The sequence below is a fragment of the Pomacea canaliculata genome, linkage group LG10 (genome assembly GCF_003073045.1).
Source record: "Pomacea canaliculata isolate SZHN2017 linkage group LG10, ASM307304v1, whole genome shotgun sequence".
NCBI classification, from domain to species: domain Eukaryota; kingdom Metazoa; phylum Mollusca; class Gastropoda; order Architaenioglossa; family Ampullariidae; genus Pomacea; species Pomacea canaliculata.
In genome coordinates this window covers 17247359-17259414 of record NC_037599.1, presented here as the reverse complement: position 1 = coordinate 17259414, position 12056 = coordinate 17247359, and the positions used below count along the sequence as shown (strand labels likewise).

Below are 12056 nucleotides of genomic sequence, written 5' to 3'. Positions count from 1 at the left end.
ACTTTTGGAATTCCGTATGGGATGGTCTTGTCCCTTCATGGGATTATCTGATTATCTTTTCTTTCTTGCTTAAATAGAACTATATTGTGTAGTGGTACTCTTATCATCAAGCCTCACTTTTTAATGGATTGCACACATTGTAACCCCTTTTGTTCCTGGCTACACATGATTATGTGTTTAATTGTGTGTTGATTTTGCAGCTGAACTAGATAGTAGAGTAGGATTGGTGGCATTTTGGCATATTTTGCAATGGAAGAAAAATTAATTTAATAGATCTTGAGAGTGTATGTTGAATGCTACATTGTTTGTAATGTTTCTGAATGCAAAACATTTACACCGTTATGCAGAAATACCAGCAGGCAATAGTTACATTTGTCTTTACCTCCTTAATCTGTAACCCCAAGTGTGTTACTCAGGCTCAGAATTTTATGAAAAATAGATTAATCCCAAGCAGTACTCAGGCTTAATGCTGCATTTGGGTGACTCTCAGTATAAACTATTTTTTACATAAAATTCTGATTCCATATAATACTCAGGGTTAATGCCAGGGATGTTTAAGAATATCAGTAGAATTCCTAGTCTCATGCTTTCCTTAACAAAAAGTAGTGTGATCATGCCAAGTAAATTATTAAAAAGTTAATTTCCTGGACTTGTTATGAGTAGATCACCACAAATTAACAAAAATATATTGATCCTAGTACTTTTTGTTTCAGATGGCATCAGCAAGTGATTCCAAGTGGCAGAAGGATGCTGCAGACCAGAACTTTGACTACATGTTCAAACTTTTGATAATTGGAAACAGCAGTGTGGGAAAGACTTCCTTTCTCTTCCGATATGCAGACGATTCTTTCACATCAGCCTTTGTCAGTACAGTTGGTATTGATTTCAAAGTAAAAACAGTCTTCAGACAAGACAAGCGGGTGAAATTACAGATATGGGTGAGTTAGCAGCCCATAGCTGCAGGCAGCAGTGTGGTTGTGAAAGGTCACCAGCTTGGAGGGTTTGGTGTGAATAGAGTAGGGGCTTTGTCATAAAACTAAAAGTTAACATTTTCTTCTTATTTCACTGACATTTCCAGGTTGCTACCTCTTTTGCAAACAGATCATGATCAGGCATAAATTTAAAGTTAGGTTTGCCTTCAGTGGATATTCAGAAATTTTTGTGCTGATCTATTCACGTTTTTAACCAGAAAATCAATGCTAAAAATTCTGCTTCATGGCATTATTCCATATTGCGAAGTTGGGCAATTCTTAAAATTTCAGAATTCATTAACCGAAGTTTGTTACTTCCTGTATTTTTTCTTTATCTCTTTTCCCCAATTTTGTGATATTGGGAGCAAGTATTGTGCACACTAAACAGAGGGACTTGTTGCTATTTGGTGTGAAATGTTGGTGTTGAAACTGGATGAGTAAAAACTTTAAGTGGAGCAGGCATGATTTAAGAGAAAACTGGAGTGGCATAGACAGAAGTTTATGCTTCAGAAGCAAACCTGCCTCAAAAAGCAGAAGTAAAACAGTTAATACAAATGGGATGTTGGGGTAACTTAAATTACCACCCTGGATACTGCATGCTAAGGTTACTAGGAAAAGTATTGATCTACAAATATGAAATTGTAGTAGAGACATCTACAAAAGTACTTATCACTGTTTTAATGTTTCTTGCCAAGAGCGTCCTGAGAGAATTTATTCAGGTTTGGCATGCAGAAGTTCCTTCCCTTGAATAGTCAATAGTTTTTCAGCAGAAAACTTTCAAGGTAACTGCAAGTCCAGCTGTTGGGCAGCAGCAAACACTCAGGTTCTTCTGAAGCTGACATTTGGAGTTAAACCATTGGATGTTTGCTTATATACCACAGCTCCAAATCATGTGCCAGTCAGCTTGTCTTTCATTTGTTTAGCATAGTTTGTTTATGCAAGCAAGGTATTTTTCCTGTAACCTAATTTTATTTTTTAATCTCATGGCATAAGAGATTCTTAAGTAGTAATAACTGTTGCACGAAGTTTCTGTCACTACCTACAGGAAGACATAACTGGATCTATAAAAAAAATCATGCTTTTATTGTCCTTTCTGCTTTTGTTTTTCCTTACCAGGACACTGCTGGGCAGGAGAGGTACAGAACAATAACGACTGCTTATTATCGTGGTGCTATGGGATTTATTCTCATGTATGATGTGACCAATGAGGAGTCCTTCAATGCAGTTCAAGACTGGTAAGTACTGATCTTGTTTGTCTCATTAGAAGTTGTTTGCTTTTCATGAGAATTGTAAACTATAGATGAGAAAGGACTAGTTCTTTATTTATTCTGGAAATCGCCTTGCCAATTACGGCAGCTGTTTTTTGTTTTGTTTTTTTTTGTACAGAATGTGTCCTTACATGACTTAAAACCACTGTAAAATATGTCCCTGTAAATTTGTATAGGGAAGCTATCAATAAGTTAAGCATTTTGCCACTAGATTTACTTTCTTTTGATGTTATATTGTAGATTTGTATAACAAAATATCAAGACTTCAAGAAATGTAACAGGTGTGGCTTGTAGAGCTAAGAGAAAGGACAGCTTGCCTTTTTTTTTCTCTTCCTTTATAAAGCTCACAGATGAATTGTTGACATCTGCAGGATTCCCAGTGGTATTAAAAGTCTGTACAGTGTGTTTGTCCACTTCTCTCTGTTAAATCCAACCTGCTGGCTATCTTGCTGCATGTTATGTTGGCAGGTGCACTCAGATCAAGACACATGCATGGAGTAATGCTTCAGTCTTGTTGGTGGGTAACAAATGTGACCTGGAAGAGTCCAGAGTTGTCTCCCAGACTAGGGGTCAGGAGCTGGCTGAGAGTCTTGGTATGCTGCAAGGGCCAGCTACACGAAGCTTAGCCGTCATAGCTAATGTGCTTTTCCCTTCGGGCTGTGGGTCCATCCCCCTCCTCTTATCCAAATTTCTCAACCACAGTGGACAAGGGCTCAGTCATTTTCTCAATCATCACCAGCTTGTGTTTGTCAGTTCATAACCTTGCCCCAGCATTTGGTCATGACAGATTTTAGCTCCTTTTAGAAGCATTTGTGCTTGCCATGCTTAAAATCCAGACCTGTTGTAGGGGTCATGAGTATTTCAATACCTTTCAAATTAAAGAGTTACATGTTTATAATTTTCTTTGAATTTAACATTTTCAAAGCAAATTTTTTTTTACAAAATTTTTCGCTTTTTATTTTGATGACCATTTGAAGTAAAGTGCAGTCTTCTTCCATTAATTAACACTTTGGTTTGTGGATGAAACTATTCTCTTTATTGCATAGTGGTTTTAATATTAATGATAGAGAATGTCTGGCCATGGCAGGGACAACTGCTACCCCCTGATCTTCCCATTTTTTGAAAGTCCTTTGCCCATTCTCACTAATTTGAATTTCTTCCACAGTCTTGTTGGAGAGGAAATTGCCAAGCTCACCCTGCATTTTCTGGGGTTTTTGGGGTTTCCCTGCTATAAACATTTTTTGGGCAAGGCTTGTTGACTACATTCCTTGTGTGTTTGTCTTACATTGTTTTCCAGGTGCACTCAGATCAAGACGTACTCCTGGGATAATGCGCAGGTTGTCTTAGTGGGCAACAAGTGCGACTTGGAGGATGAGCGGGTTGTGTCAGCAGAGAGAGGGAAACAGTTGGCAGATCAACTAGGTATTTCCCTCAGGATGCCTGCTGGCTACTTCGGTGTATTTCACTGCATTTTGCTTGCATGAGAACTCCATACAAGCATTTGTGTCTTGCTTTGGTTGTTGCACTGTTATCATAATGGTGAATTGCTGCTGAACATGAAGTGCATGTCATACTTTTTATACAATAAGTTCAATTAATTGTATATGATTTTCAAAAATTAAGATTTGGATGTTTTTCTAAGAAAAAAAAAACACCCTGCCTCAGAAATCCACTTTTGTAATGTACATGCATCCTATTTAAATTAATGTAATTTAAATAGGACTGTACCCTGTGCCTTGAAATCCGACCCTGAACTGTGCATGCATCATATTAAAATCATGTGTACTTTTCAGATAAACTGAAATCACAATGTACAGCAGTGGTAGAGTAATGAGATCTAGACTTTGACAAAGGTGTCTTCCCCAAAGAAACAGCACCCTAAAGTCATTAATATTGTGCATGTGCACAATTTCAAGTACAGTTGTTTTTAGCAACATCACTTCTGATATTGTGGAATGTTCTAAAAGCTATGTTTTATTTATATACTGTATGATACAGATTAGAAGGTCAGTTCTTTAGTTATATCCATATGGATTAAGCATAGTACTGTGTATGCACCATATTAAAATAACACATGCTGTTCGCATAAACCACATTTGCAATATGCAGCAATGGCAGAGACTTTGATAAAGGTGTCTTCCCCTAATAGCGCCCAATTAAGTTATATTTAAATATGATGTATTCTTATTATAGAGGTGGATTTCTGGAACTGAGGGATTTCTGAGCACATGACACCAGCTAACAAAGTTTTAATTCCTGTCACTGTTGGCTGGCACAGCTTCAGGTTTTCTATGTTGATAACTTGCTGTTATCCCAGCAGCTTTTCTTCCTTATGTTTGTAATCAGAAAAGATGCAGGCCATGTTTTATTTTATGTTTTGGTAAAATTGCAGCAGGCCTGAAATTTAAAAATCTATATTTATTACTTTTTAAGAAGCTTTAAAAATATTGATTAAATTTGGTGTGTGCTTTCACTTTCTTATCCATATCATGCTCTATGCATTTTCTGTTTAACCATCACCTGTAGCATATAGATAAACTTGTTCACTATGCTAAGTACTCTGTTGTATTGTGGCTGTGCTATTTTGTTCTCTCCCTTTTTAACTGATGATAAGATATTTCTCAGTATTGTGTAAAGTCAGAGTAATAATTCCCAAAGCACCACACTATTGTGTTAGTCCATGTGATGTGTCTTTTACAGACAGTAATGCTAATATTTTCCTTGTTGTCTATAGCACATAAAAATTTGCTTTTGCACCATTTCTCTTCATTTATGTAATTTTTCAGATACTTGATTTGTGCAAGAGGATGGTGTGTTCTCCCTTCATTTCACCTTTAATGCTTGATTTTCTGAATGTCTTTCCTTTCAGTAAAGCCAAAGCCACAGAAAAATCTATCGTATATGTTTCCATTGTAGATTTTCAGTTTTTCCACTTTGAAATTTCATTAAAAGTTATTTCTGCTTCATTTTTGCACTTGACCGATTATTGCATGGTATCTTTTGCTTTGGGAGCCATGCTCTAAAGCAAAATAAAAGCTAAAGTTGAAGAACAATTTCATATTCTAAATTTTTTATTAATTACTTTTAGAAAATTTTGGAGAAGAGTAAAGCTGTTTGATATTGTTAACTATATAACGTACCATAAAAGTCTATTGTCATCAGCACATCTTTTTAAAGAGTTATAAAAGAAAGGTAGATAAGTTTTAGATAGAGAGAATTTATGATTATGATTGCTTATTGTACAAATGAAGCTATGCATAGAAATAATATTAAGCCTGATGTTATGTCTTTGCAGGTCTGGAGTTCTTTGAAACTTCAGCCAAGGAGAACATCAATGTGAAGGCAGTGTTTGAGCGACTGGTGGATATCATCTGCGATAAGATGTCGGAGTCCCTTGACTCTGACCCAACATTGGTTTCCAACACCACCAAGGCAACACGACTGACGGAAAATCCTAACATGCAGAGTAACAGCTGTGCTTGCTGACCTGTACCTGCAGACTCATCACTCCCCCACAAAACCACCTATCACCACACCTACGCCTGTGACCGCCAACAACAACAAATAAAACAACAGCAACAACAGCTATGATCTGTCCCCTTGCAGACAGCATTAGTATCATTTGCAGTAAGACAACATGCTGCTTTGTGTTTACAGTTTGCAGAGGATGCTTACTATAGTGTGGGAATTAAAGTTGGGGGTAGCGGGGATCAAAGAGAAAAGAACTGGTTGTAGAGAGTAGTGGGAAGTGGGTAGCCAAGTTTTATGGAGACAGTTGTTTGACTGCTGATTATGGCTGCTGGTTTTTTCCCTCCCAACAAGCTATAAATCAGATTGTACCAGACTGTCTTTATCACAGGGTTGTATTCCCCTATGTACACAGAGCTGTTTAGCACTGTTGGGAGAGGGTTGGGGGAGGGGCTAGATGCAGTCAAAACAAGTGGTGGGAGGACAAAGACCTGGTGTGGATTTTGTGCAGTTGAGCTGTCATTTTGTGGTAGGAGAGAATACACATGCAGGTTTGTCAGGTGCATTTTGTTTGAATGATACAGTGAGTATATCTACAGGGAAAAAAATTATTGACCAATTTTGCACAGGACTTGATAGTAAGAGCAAATTTTTGTAGTCGTTTCATTTGGAAGGGATTGCACTCTTTGTTTGCAGTTGCTTTCTCTGTGGCTGCTGCCATGTTGAGAGTATGTCACATGCACAAAGATTGGCTGTATTTCCAAAATAATAGATATTTTTTATTTCTTAGGGACTAAGGGCACTATTCAGAAGCAGGAGATGACAATGCCAGTCTCACCTGCAACATGTTTTTGTTGATTAAACTGTAGAAAAGTGTTCTGTACTTGATATTGTCTCTTAGCATTTTTGGAACAATTTGATAAAGGGTGAAACATGTCCAGGTAACATTTGTTCAGTCGTTACCTTTTATGTTCCTCTGTATCAAGATTTTCTCCTGACCCATTCACAACATGATATAGAGAGCTTTAAAGCTTTGATTAAATTAAGCTGTACAGTTCACAAAGCCTTCTACAGATTTTTGTTGGCTGCTTGAAATCCTATAGTAGGTGAGATGTGCAACTGGGCAATGTGCAAGCAAACTTTTATAGAGCTATTTCTAATGTTTGTCTTAAAGTAGAATATTCTTAAGTTTCAACAGGACATAATAAAGTTACTCTCAGCATGTGGTAATAGTTGGGGATTATTTACCATAAAAGATTTGATTGAGAGGAAGGAAGCTGTTTTAGAACCTTGGCAGTTTGTAGGACAATAATACTTATTACTATCATTGTCTGTGCCAGAATCCTTCAAACATTGTAAAAACCTGTTTGTTTACTAGCAAAAGGTAAATGATAGTAATTCATATTGTTTTTTTGGTGAAGGAGTCATGTCAAAACACATAAAGATGAGAGAATCAGTATCTTGGTCAACACATTTGAGCCCTATTTTATATTACAAATGTTGTAGGAATTGCACATAGCGCAACCAAAGATGATTTTTAAGTAGTAAATGTCCCATACCCAACTGAGTGAGGCTGCCCAAAACCGGGTCCACCGGTGAGGTGGTGTTGCAGCCTTATGCTCCTCGAGGAGTAACAAGGAATGAACTGAACTGAAATGTCCCTTGATAGTTACAAGGATGGATACCAAAAAATGTCTAATTATAATTCCTTTAAGTGAAATAAAACCAGGGGGTGAGGCAGAACCCACAGTTTCACTTTCAACTTTTTCTTAGGCCAGCAGTGAGAGTTGATGCAGGAAAAAGGAAAAACTAGTTTCAAATGTCCACATGCATAAAGCAGATTTAGGTGAGAGAATGTGCTCACTATAGGTTTGTTGCTGTTTCCTTTTTCTGTCCTGCTGAAGAAATACCAGCATGGCTTGCCCTGGGAAAGATTGTATTTCTTATAGAAAAGACTGAAGTTGTGATAATGATAACATGGTTTCTCATTAAGAAATATAATCTTTCAAAGAATTTAAATTTATTGATTTGTGTTGTTATATTTGGGGGAAAGTACATAATGTGATTTTTGTACAGATTAAATGTAGCATAATTTTTGTCTCAAATGGACCCTGATTTTTGTCTCCCTTTGTTCTGACCACAAGGTCATTGCTATAGACAGGATAATGCACTTTTAATAACATTCTCCTGTGCGTGTTGTTCATAACTGTAGATTATCATCACAGTAGGCATTCTAAAGAAAACAAGACAGAGGAGGTTTCACAGAAAGGTGACTTGAAGGTTTTGATCTTTATATTTGTGTTTTGCATAGGAATATGGTCTTCAATTATAGCAACTAAACATGCAACATAAAAACCAAGTACGTCTTCAAACGCATGCCAGCATCAAAGACTTTAGCCCCATTAGACAAATGCATGAAAAAGATTTTTTTAATAAAGGTGGGGGTTGTGAAACAGTATGCTTGCAAGTTTCACTAAATTGTTTGTATATTAAAAATAGTTACTAATATTTTCAGTGCAATTATGTGTCTGTTTATGACAATTGTTATCCAGAGCAGGTATAAGTTTTTTAAATATTTTTTTTAAGTCTTTGATTTGTTTATCAGTGAGAAGTAATCCAGACTTTGAAAAAAGTCATATAGGATTTTTTTTAAATAAATCACCACAGCTTTATTGGAAAGCATCATTGATGTTTGACAGCTTCTGCTTCAAGGTGCAGGAATAGTTGAAGCTTGCGATTAGGAGGAGAGGGGAGGGGAAGGGGGAAATGCTTTCTTCCTTTGTTGCATGTCCTCTTCTAAGTAACACACACACACACAAAAAAGCCTTAGGCAGAGTTTCTCCAATTTCTGCTTGCTGATGGCTCATATTTGCAAACACCTGTAAATGTCTTTTACCATTGAGAAAATTGAGAGAAGACAAATTGTCATTTCAGTTTTCTGTCACATATTTTTTATCAATAAGATGCAGAAAAGAAAGAAATCCTCTTGGTAAGAGCTTTTTGCAGGACTTTTACGCTGAGGAAACGTTTTTTTTTTAGTGTGTTACAGCGGCTGTCCTGTTAAGAATCCATGGATGTCTCTTACCTCAACTGATTTTTTTTACACATGATTGTGAAGTGTACTTTCCACTCCATACAGTTAACATTCCAGAAAATTTAGAATTGATTGCCGATCAACAGTAGCACTGCCCTATTGTGGGAAGTAGCTATAGTCACTAAATACATATGACCTTTGCAGTGTGAGGCTCTATGGTCTTAACTGACGAGGTGAATATTCTGCTATAAACTGCATCAGCTAGTATAGTTCATTTGGTGGAGGTGGTCCAGGTTAGTCTGCTGTCATGTACTTTCAACACTTCTTCTCTCACCTGTGATTCTGATACCTACTGCATTTAATATGTAATATAGGTTGAGACTCTCTGACACTTAATTTAATATGTAATATAGGTTGAGACTCACTGACACTTCATTTAACTTTGATTTTTTCTTTTCCTCTTTTAAAATGTGAGATATATATTGCTTGTTTTATAGTAATCCAGTGTGGGTCATTTTCTTCTCACATTCATTATTTTACATTGTTACTGGGTTATGTATTAAAGCCATTTATTATTTGGTATTAACTTTGTTCTGTTTGCTTTTCTTTATGCTCTTTTATGTTTTACTTTACATTCCATGACCAGGAACATCCAAAGATCTGAGTTGACATTTTGTCATCTGCAGAATAAAACATTCCAGCACTCTGTAGAATTCTGTGGTTTACAAGCCAGATGATGTTCATAGATTCCAGATTTTCATGTAAAATTCTCAGGAATCTAGTCGTATTCTGTTTTAGGTGACATTTAGTGTCCAAGTTGTCTTGGTAAACATGGTGTTCATGGCTGTGGTAGGTTCTTCAAATCAACCTATTCACATTTGAAAGATATTGATAATAGTGTAACACTCACTTAACAAAGTAATTTAACATATTCCTGGTGATAGCAAGTAAAAGCTTCTTGCATAAACCTGAAACTGCAGGAAAAGGAAGGAAAGAAGAATGCCTGAAAGAGGATATCCTAAGTCTTCCCTCGCTGGTGGCATTTTAACAGAGTATTGAGAGGACTTCTCATGGAAAGATCTTTTGCTGACTTTTTCTATGTGCTCTTCCTGTCCACTAACTTTTCGTTTACTGTAAAATAAGAGGTTTCAAGCCATCACTGCATGTCTGCAATGTTTGCATTTGACCCTTTTTTTTCAACCCAGGCTACACTGGCAATTAATTTTTATGTGAGAAATTTTTGTTTGTACAGACTTACAGTGCAATACAGTGTCTTCTGTGACACTGAGGTGCTGTATATTGCTCATTGCAGGCTGTGACATTGCTAGTGGCTGAGATTCACATGAGCTAGCAATCATTGCATGTTTCTTGTATTTCTCTGACAATTTTTTTCTTTTGGTTCTCATATTCTTGTTTGAAATTGTTGAGAAAGTGACCCTTTGATGTGTTCATTCCCTTTACTCCATGTAGATATAGCCTGCATATATCTTCATGCCAGTTCATGATTATGTTGCTAGTTTTCAGGTCAATATTCTGTCAGGCACTTGTAATATTTGGTGACAACAGGAAGTTGAGTTGTGTGTCTGGTTGTGCAATTTCTGCCTGGAATCTCCCAAACATCTCATTGGTAATTATATGTATTCATCCTACTTTGTGCTGGATTAAAAAGAAGAGAGAGAAAAACAGCAAAGTCAGTAGACCTTCATACATAACTGTGATTACAGAATCATAAAGTTGATGCTTCATTAATGCAAGAGTTCTTCTCCTCTGGTATTTGTTTTCCATGCCACACTTGGTCAGGGTTTCTTCCGTTTCCTGGGCTGCTTTTTTTCTCCCCAGTTGAAAACAACCATGCAGACCATACTTGTCAGAGAAAAACAGGTGCTTTTCTAGCCTTGTTTTCTCCTTGTGCTTTAAACAATCATCGCAATAATGTGGACTGTATAACATATATTGTATGAAGTGATATATGAAAGGTCCTTGCACTTTTTTTTTCTTTGGAATGTATAAGAACCATGGGGTTTGATATGCAAGATCATTCTTACCGCAGAGCAGATTTTTTTTTTAATGGTAAGGCAGTCATATGGAATGTTGCTTTAAAAAAGCAGAAATGATCATGTTGGTGAGAAAGACTCAGTCTTGATGTGGTGTACCATTAATTCCTTTCTCACTGAGTACATATTTAAGGACCTTACATTGTGACATTTAGAATGCAGCAACAGACTGACAAGACAGGGATTGTAGCTGCAGTTTTCTGTCAATAGATTGGCTAGATTGGATTCCTACTTTCCTGGTCCTGTGTGACAAATTGGCCAGGATTTGTAGGACCTTGGGCCAATGACAATGGTGTGAATATTTCTTGTGATTTTTATCCAGACATTGATAAAAGACTGATTTGACAAGATATGGGATCGTGGCTTTTTTTGTGACAGCGAGATTGACTCTTGAGAAAAGTTTCTTTAAAATAGTTTACTTGTTATGGTCTATCTACATGCTTAGTTGCTTCCTATCATTACTCTTTGCTATAAATCTCTTTTTGAAGCAGTTGTAATAATTATTGTCATTGAGATAGCTGAAGCTCCCAGTGTTATCTTTGAAGCCAAAATCATTTTCATAGTCCTGAAGTGGGATGATAGACTGGCAGATGATTGTAAGGCACACTTGCATCTAGAGTTGCTTTGGAGTGGTTTTCATACATAAAGTGATATAGCGGAATGTACAACAGTTTTTATTTTTTTAATTTTTTTTTTTAAGGATTGATAACATTTATCAGGGGTTTACATACATAAAACACAAATTTTATCTTGTGGAATTATTGTATTTGTAGGGAGAAAGTCACTAGACATGCAGTTTAAAAGATTTGGGTCACTGTCCTTGAAAGGATTTTGTCAGCTGGATAAATTAATGCAGACACTGTGAATTGTTGTGATGTGTGAAGCTTTTGTTTCTTCAGAAAGAGTGTGTGATTTTCATTGTAAACTTATGTCAGTGCACAGCTACCCGTGCTGCACAGTGTGTTCAGTATATCAAATTCATTTTTAAGGCGGAAAACTGCATGTCCATGTTCAGTTCTTTGTCTCATTTTGTCAGATTTTTTTTGTGTAGATACAAGTGAAGATATTGGTGTTTTAATCTTATAGGGGAAGGAAACAAGTGTATCATAGATGATGTGTTGCCGTTTAATTTGTCTGCTCATTTTTGAGGGTGGACTATCCAGCCCTAAACACACTCATGAGGCGTGTATCATTCCAAGTTATGGTTTATGTTGATCGTAGAGCTGACTGATGCTGGCATAAAGCATTTCTGACTATTTGG

At 36.6% G+C, this 12056-nt stretch overlaps 1 protein-coding gene across 9 annotated transcripts in view; it reads left to right on the top strand.

Moving 5' to 3' along the window:
- LOC112574562 (ras-related protein Rab-3) overlaps positions 1-12056 on the top strand; it is a 34049-nt gene extending 21993 nt beyond the window's left edge. For 8 of the 9 annotated variants that reach the window (XM_025255721.1, XM_025255720.1, XM_025255726.1 and 5 more), the window contains 4 exons: positions 714-938; positions 2088-2206; positions 3537-3661; positions 5535-12056. In XM_025255721.1, coding sequence (XP_025111506.1) covers positions 714-938; positions 2088-2206; positions 3537-3661; positions 5535-5725 — 660 coding nt within the window. In that variant the 3' untranslated portion in view covers positions 5726-12056. The other variant, XM_025255724.1, reaches the window with a different exon arrangement.